The sequence below is a fragment of the Rhipicephalus sanguineus genome, chromosome 3, assembly GCF_013339695.2.
Source record: "Rhipicephalus sanguineus isolate Rsan-2018 chromosome 3, BIME_Rsan_1.4, whole genome shotgun sequence".
NCBI lineage: Eukaryota > Metazoa > Arthropoda > Arachnida > Ixodida > Ixodidae > Rhipicephalus > Rhipicephalus sanguineus.
Window position 1 is genome coordinate 211,998,165 of NC_051178.1, and position 7,934 is coordinate 212,006,098.

Genomic DNA, 7,934 nt, shown 5'->3' on the forward strand with positions numbered 1-7,934 from the left:
AGACTCAAAGGGTGCCATGATCGCTAACAGGCGCGGAAGACACAACGGCACGAGCGCTGTGTGTTCCTCGTCCGTGTCTGCTGGCACCTTTTGTTGCATTTAACCAACTAGCCCAAAAAAGCCACGTTGACAGACTCGATGTGACTGCGCACTGCAGCGACAAAAAAGAAAAAAAAACACAGATTCAGCGACTTCGGTTTGTCCGGAGGTTTTTCACATGTTACACTCGCAACTGGCAGCACCGTCGACCAGGCGCCAGGTGTTCAGCCGCCGCAACGGACTCGACGAACGGCGTGGGCGGTCTCGTCGCCGACGGCTTCAGAAGCCGCCGATTCTGCACGGCGAGCGGCGGCTGCGTCGCTGAGCCATCGACCATGCTGCTCCTCTTCGCCCTGCAATCGCTCGGAGAGAATGTATTCTACATTAAACTCGTGCTGTTCCCACGAAACTTTTGAGGGAACAGTGGACGTGCCGGCGGGAAAAGTAATCTTGGGTCATTTCACTTAGGTTGTTCATTCGCAGATTTAAGGCGGTACACGACACCCCTCAAGGAAAGAAATGTTTTCACGATGTTACCGCGTTGTGTATATAAGTCGGCTCCCGGACCTACAACGCAGTAATGTGCCTTTCGTCGGGGAGGTGCGATCGAGACTTCGGGACTGGGTGCCAACTAGAAGACTGTGGAACGCCTGCCATTGGGCGCTTGCGGAAAAGACCAGAAATGAGGTTGGGCAAAGCGATAATCTTTGAATTGAGCACAGTAAAATTAAGTTCGACTAAGGAACATGGGAGAAAGTAGATGGACAGGCTAGTGTTCATGAAAAGTGTTGATTCAGAGCACAAACAGTATTCTCACACAAAGAGCGTTAAACGCAAAGTCATAGAAGCGAATAAGGTTCTTTTTTTTTTCAGTAGAATGATAAAAACAAAACAAAAAAGAACTCGCTATGATTAACTAACTAGAGGGTAAAGACTAAATCGGGACACGGCATGACGACAAACGAGTGCCGGAACCTTTACAGGAGAGTCGGGGAAAATCGCGACGAGGTCGGCCTCGCTGAGAAACGGGTCACTCCTAGCTGCTCGCCTTCGTTGGCTGCAAGGCGGGCGGCCGTGGCGGCCATTCTCTATGCTACCATCACGGATCAGCACGCGGTGCTGGGCGCCGTTCTGCTTGTGTCCATGCGGCTTTACAAAGCGTGCCGGTAACCTTGACGCGCTTCCTTGCGGCCAATTTCTCTCCGACCGAGGTCCGTTGCTTGAGTGTCAGTGCGCGATATAGAGGTGTGCACGGGCTCCGGGTAGCCCGAAAGCCCGAGCCCGACCCGGCCCGCGGGCCGGGCTCGGGCGGGCCGACGTATTTTCACCTCGGGCCCGGGCCGGGCTCGGGCTACTTGGAGCTTTATCGGACCGGGCTCGGCGCAAAGCCCGACTCAAGCCCGAAATATAGAGAATGAGCGGGAATTGTTTTCTAGCAAGCACGCATGCAGCGCCATTTCCGCGAACGCCCTTTACCGCTTTTCCTTTCCATTCGCTGCTTTAAACAAAAGGGGAGCAGGTGAAGCACTGGCTCTGTTGCACTCCGACAAACAGAGAAGTAACACCACCTGAGCTAGTGACGGCGCTACACGACTGTTCGCGTTAGATATGAGTGAAGATGCACGCGACGGCGACCCGACGTAGATCCCCTTCGTGCAAGCTGACGCTTGCATGGGCATACCCCATACACGTGACGGCTTTGGCGTGCGAACTCCATTGTTGCTGGCACGAGGCCGCCTACTTGTAATTTGTAATCTGTCTAATAGAGACTGTTCGTCGTGTGTCGCTTGATCATATTTGATATGTTCAGTAAAATGCCAAATTACCGGAAAACGATGTTTCGTTTTCGAAGCGAACCTTCAAAAAGCCGAGCCGGGCCGGGCCGGGCTGGGCCCGGGATTGTGTTTTCGTACGTCGGGCCGGGCCGGGCGGGCTCGCAGTCCCTTTGCCGTCGGGCTCGGGCGGGCCTTCGACAAAGTCAGCGGGCCCGGGCCGGGCTCGGGCTCGGAAATACGGCCCGTGCACAGCTCTAGCGCGATATGCTCGAGTCATCTGCGGCAACAGCGTGGGGAAGACATATCTGCGCGCATGGAGAAAACTGGCGCGATTCACCTAGCATCGGACGATGGCTCTGGCGGAAGGCAAGCGACGCTTGAGTTCAGCGTGGCGGGAGCACACGCTACGAGTACACATTGCGATTTCGCGTGCGCGCACGAATAACTGGTGACGGATTTGTGTGCGGGGAAATCATATTCAAGGACTTTACGAAAGGTCCTCTTTCGTTAAAACTAGCAGAAGGAACCGATCAATATCTTGAGAAAAAATGAAAAGCGATACAGAACACTAAACTTTTGACTGGCGCACACATATACGTGCTGTACTGGCCGAAGTGATGTTTTGTATAAAGTCCAAATCGATAACATCTCCCTGCACAACGTATGTTCTACGTGCAAGTAAAAGCGCGCGAACGCTGACGACGAACGCGGCAGAAACATGAAACGAGCCGGCCATCTCCGTCGCGTGAAGGGCGCATCGTCTCGCGTGCTAGGGCTGTCGTCCATGGCTCCTCAAGCAGACAGCAAACGCCCCGCTACCATCTTTCGTCGGCGAACGAGCATGAAGGAGTGCCGGCGGAGCGGTTGCGTCGCTCGGGGAGCGACCGCGAACTTTGTTCAAAAGGGTGCGGTCGCGCGCTCTGTTTTGACAGACATCAGTAGACTGCTCCTACCCTTGCACGTCCTGTGCTCTCATCGCTTACTTCGCGTTGAGACGACAGACAGCACGAAAACCGCTTCTTTCCCTCGAGTGGCCGTATTCCCTTACAGCAGCGTTTTGTAGAGTTAGTCCAGATCCGATCCTAAAAGAGTTAGCTGCTAGCCTCACTTCGTATAACACTCCAATTTGTTGCTAGCGCATTCACTGTTTCACTCTTGAGACGAAACTGTGAGTTTTTATTACGTTTTTACTCAGACGAACGCTGCAAAGAAAATGAACGCACAGCTGGCGCGCTCACTTCTTTTTTGGACCTCACACGACCTTGAAACATAAGGGCCTTAAGAAGCTCAGCGCTTCAGCACATTTATACTTGAGATACTGTGCCGCTCGTTTTGTAATTAACTCGGGTGCGAGGCCAGTTTGCAAGCATCATTATTTTCGCATGCTCAGTGGTCCAGTACGTATAGACGAGATAACGTTGAATTATTTCACACGTAAAGAAGATGCGCCCGCAAATAGAAGGGGTGGGCTCCTCGGAAACGTTCCCGTGAGACAGCTGAAAGAGGGATTGGTTAATCGCTTAATCCGTGTCCTAGACGACTGGTACTATATGAGTATGGTGATGTTTACTATACCAGTTCAAAGCAGTGTCATGATCCATAGGTCGGCAAACTCACTCATGAGTCGACTCATTCAGACTCAGATCGAGCCGTGAATCTGAGTCTGAGTGAGTCCGGGTGAGTAATATTTTGGTGAGCTTGAGTCCGAGTGAGTCCGGTTGAAAAAATTTTTAGTGAGTCTGAGTTTGAGTGAGTCCAGTTGAGGAAAGCTTTGGTGAGTCTTGAGTCCGAGTGAGCTCTAAGCACAAAATATATTTCTTGAGTGAGTCTGAGTGAGCTCCTCACCTTTTTGCCGACCTATCGTTCTGTCTACACCACTTCAGCATTACTATCAGCCTTATGTCGGCTGACGTTTATAGTCCCGTCGACTCACACATACTTCAAAGACCTAAGTTCATAGGCCAGCTCAATATTTGCTGATCAGAGGCGCGAGTTGCAGAGGTGGGGGGTGCCATGAACTGCCCCCGAAAACTCTTTCACAGGAAGTTCTTGTTAAAAATATTTTGTCTGAGTCATCTCGTTCAATAAAAATGTCCTTACTGGATTGCAACTACTGATAACTCGTAGTTGAAGGTACGAAATCAAAAGGCGCCAAGTAGAGCGCCAATTATGCGAGTTATTGGTGCGAAAGAGCATTGACACCATAGTCGATAAAACCAATTATACGCTGACAGACTCATGAGTCGACTCACTCCGACTCAGACAGAGCCGTGAGTCTGAGCGAGTCCGAGTGAGTAATAATTTTGTGAGTTTGAGTCCGAGTGAGTCCGGCTGAGAAAACTTTCAGCGAGTCTGAATCCGAGTGAGCTCTAAGGGCAAAATATATTTTATGAGTGAGTCTGAGTGAGCTCCACATTTTTTGCCAACCTATCAAATATACCTCGCGCACACAGCCTACCTGAGTGCGTAGTCTGGCCGGCCGCGTGCCGTACTCCAGTTGGACGGAAAGGCCGTCTGCATGGGGTTCACAGTTCGGAAGCGCGGAGGCTTTGGCGGCGCTGTCCTGACGGTGAGCCTCCCAGCGGCGTCGGTTGGGCGGCCGGAAGTTTGCGCCGTCGGCTCCGGCTCCAGGTCGCCGGACAAGCGAACATAGAAGCCGTCCCCATCCTGTTCTTGTATGGATGTAACACCTACATGGTGCAGAAATGGATTTCAGTGTGGCCTTCCTGTCGTTTCCAAGTGCCAGGAAAGTAGATCAACCATAGAGACGGGGCCCGGGGGCGGGGGGTAGCACCTTTGCACCCTGCCTAACCTTCCCCCGGCCCCAGTGTCCTCCTCACCAAAAGTCCAACGCGTACATTCAAGGGTTCTGCTGACGGATGGTTTGAGGTCGGATTTTCCTTACTGACTCTATAAGTGTGTTGCATTCACTCATATAAGTGAAAGCGTGCACACTTCATGCTCCGTGGCTCTTCGAAAAAAAGACGTAATTTTCGGTTTTCGCGGGTTGTCAGTCTGGCCTCTTTTTTTTTATTACTGCAACACAGCAGGGAGACAGCTCAGAATATTCGAAACAAGCTATTGTTCTTTTCCGTTGCCTGACATACGGCCACAGCCTTCCTTATACAATGCCCGTGTGATCAATATATGCAGCAGCTCATGCATATGTGCGCGCTGCATGGACCTTGCCAGAAACTTCTATTGGGGGGGGGGGGGGTTGAAGCACTGAACTAACCCCCCCCCCCTTTGGTGGGCAACATTAGTGGGCAAGTACATAAAAGAATTTGTACTGAATGGTGAAGCGGAATGCCTTGCGAAATCCAGTTGCCGTCAGTAGCACGTTCAGTGTCGATTGCTCCTGGTGTCGTCTGCTAGCCATCAGTGTGTACATCTGCATGTATGGCGAGGATTTCTTTTCCTGGCTGTTACATGGCCAGTGTCGCACTCAAAATGACTTTACGGCCCGTTTTGGATCACCGATTCCAGCGTTCGGGCTTCGGCTTCCGTGTCTGCGTTAAAGCGCAATATACGTACACCGCGTGCTGCGCGTGTTCGGTTGCCAAGCCTTTTCCCGTCGGTTCAGTTCCGTTGTTCGGAGTTTTAAGCGCATGACAAAGGACGTGTGATGTCATTTAAATAAATTAAGTGATCGCTACAGGCAGTAACCTTTGATTAGATATAAGTTTTCAACAGCTGCCTGTGTAAGCGCGAAGTACTCAATATTAAAATAAAGAAATGAAAAAGTCGAGAGCACGATTCAAAGGGGGATGCACGACGGTGATGTGAAATATTGACAGGTTGTTCGGAGTTCTTTTATGCAACATATTTCAACCCCTACGTTAATAAACCGACGTTTTCTGACTCGTTCATGGTCGTCTAAAAGTTTGCTGAACGGAATCGGTATATTCGTACTAACGCAGATAAAGCTTTCGCATCGGAAAGTCGTAATAAGAAGTATTTGCAATTAAATGGTCTAAATCACTCTCAACGATCGACTCCTGATAGGGCGTGATGCGATCATTGTACTAAAAAAAAAAAGCTCACAGGGCCCATTATGATCGACCATCTTCTTCTTTTTCATCAGTCGATGTATTGTTCCTCCTTCGCCCCCCTCCGAAAGCTTTCTGGACCTAATGGTTTTGCACTGCCTCCAGGATCGGAGGCATCACAAGCTTTGTACACCTTACCTGCTTTTGCACTGCCCCAGTGATAGGAGGGCCGATCACGGGGGCACAGCGACGATGTCATGTGATGACGTCATAATACCACTCTCGTTGACGCCCCCGACGGTCGATTTCTGCGTTTGATGAGGAATCTAAGGCTTTAGTCTTAATATATTCAATCTTGTTGCAGCGTGGTAAATAAATAGCAATAATCAGCCAAAGGGGCCAAAATAACGTGGGAAAGAGCGCTCTTTCTCCTCTTCCTGGCCACTTTTGCCGATTTTTCCTACTGTTTACCACGCTGTACGTCGGTGTCAAATCAAACACGAACAGCGGAGCGCGTTGCCCAGTCATTAGAAACTGTATAGTGCGCGCCGTAATGTCATCACCACTGACAGGCGCGCACAGCCGATAAGGCAGCACTGCGCGATCGAAAGCATTAATGTGACTCACGACCGGCCAACCGCATGAGCGTATCACAACGGTGCGAACTGTACCACGCGCACCATTGCTGACATTTCATTCGACGCCGATTGTATACGTGTAAATTTGTACGCAATAACGATCTGGTCGGTGAACCTATCAATTTTATTTTGTCGTTAAATGTTTTGTGTCTACAACTGAGAGTGAAGTGTGAATTTTCGTTCAAGTCTCTTTACACAACGCTAACCTCTGCGAATAAGCCGTAAAATTGCTCGCCCTTCGCTTCCAAAGCAGCGCAGACTCTCGTTAACTCGCTTGGCGAGATGTTCGCGCTTTCACGTAAAATATTTAAACGCTACCCAACCCAGTGAGTTACGCTACTAACTCGGGGGCATGATCCGGCCTGACAGCGATCGCGGCTGTGGGCATACGTACAGAAGATACGTTAAATGCAAAGGTTTCTTGACCTCCCCCTGTAATGTTGGCAGCCATCTATAGAACTATCACTAGAAGAAAATACAGCTAGTAGTCCAGGAGCGCCGTGCGACGCGAGCGAACTATAACGAAAATGCTGCTGTTCTAGCCAGAGGATAGCAGACGACAAAAGCCGAGTCCGGAGCGCCGTTCGCTGCGCCGCTGGTGCGCTGGCGCACGAGGCGAATCGCACGCTCTTCGCGCGGCGGAGAGGGCCTCGTTTCATCTCTAGAACACACGATGCGCGCGGCGATGCTGTCGCTCGGCCTTCACACGTAACATGACGGTGACGGCAAAAACCTGCCGTCACCGTATTTTGGGCGCCAAATTTCTCTTCAGTACACATCTCCATAGCTCTCCCTCTTTTTGCCGTCCGAGCTGTACAGCAGTCTGTGCCATGCTGGCCCCGCCACGGTGGTCTAGTGGTTATGGCGCTCGACTGCTGGCCCGAATGTCGCGGGATCGAATCCCGGCTGCGGCGGCTGCATTTCCGATGGAGGCGAAAACGTTTGAGGCCCGTGTACTTAGATTTAGGTGGTCGAAATTTCCGGAGCCATGCCCTACGGCGTCTCTCATAATCGTATCGTGGTTTTGGGACGTTAAACCCCATGCTCAGGCGGTTGGCCCTGGTGCTTATGAGTAGCAAACACCTTTACACGCTTTATCTTTGCATGTACAGTCGACGGAATTAAGCTAAGAAGTTTGGTGCTCACGCATATGTTCAGTTCGCCTGCTAGGACTTGCTTGAATCAGCGTGAATCTGCGTCGTCATCGGCGCCAGTGAAGATAGGTGGATCGCGGATACGAGGGGCACCGGGACATATGTGGCGGGAGAAGGCGTTTGCTGGGCGGCATCTTGAGGCGACGTAGATGGCAATTTAGCTACCTTGCCAGTTGAACACGAGCCCAAATAAACAGTCCGTGTAATTCGAGATACGCAGCAACAACACCGGAACGCCCCATTCCAGCCATAGATGAATCGGCGACTCGGCCGATATCATCGTCAGATACGTCTATCGACTATATATAGCCGGTCTTTACCGTGAATACTGCTTATGAC

At 51.1% G+C, this 7,934-nt stretch overlaps 1 protein-coding gene across 1 annotated transcript; it reads right to left on the reverse strand.

Annotated features, from left to right (window-relative positions):
* Nucleotides 1–220: 220 nt before the first annotated feature.
* On the reverse strand, nucleotides 221–6,795 carry LOC119386293 (uncharacterized). Its single transcript, XM_037653619.2, has 3 exons — nucleotides 6,786–6,795; nucleotides 4,273–4,504; nucleotides 221–392 (listed from the first exon to the last, which is right to left on the reverse strand). Exons 1-3 carry the CDS (start codon nucleotides 6,793–6,795, stop codon nucleotides 221–223), a joined length of 414 nt encoding a protein of 137 aa, XP_037509547.1.
* Nucleotides 6,796–7,934: the final 1,139 nt, after the last annotated feature.

Excerpts from the sequence above, each read along its gene's own strand:
- LOC119386293 (XM_037653619.2), bottom strand. Across the intron at positions 393-4,272 it reads CGGCCAGACTACGCACTCAG|GGCGAAGAGGAGCAGCATGG; the intron begins GTAGGCTGTGTG and ends GAGCGATTGCAG.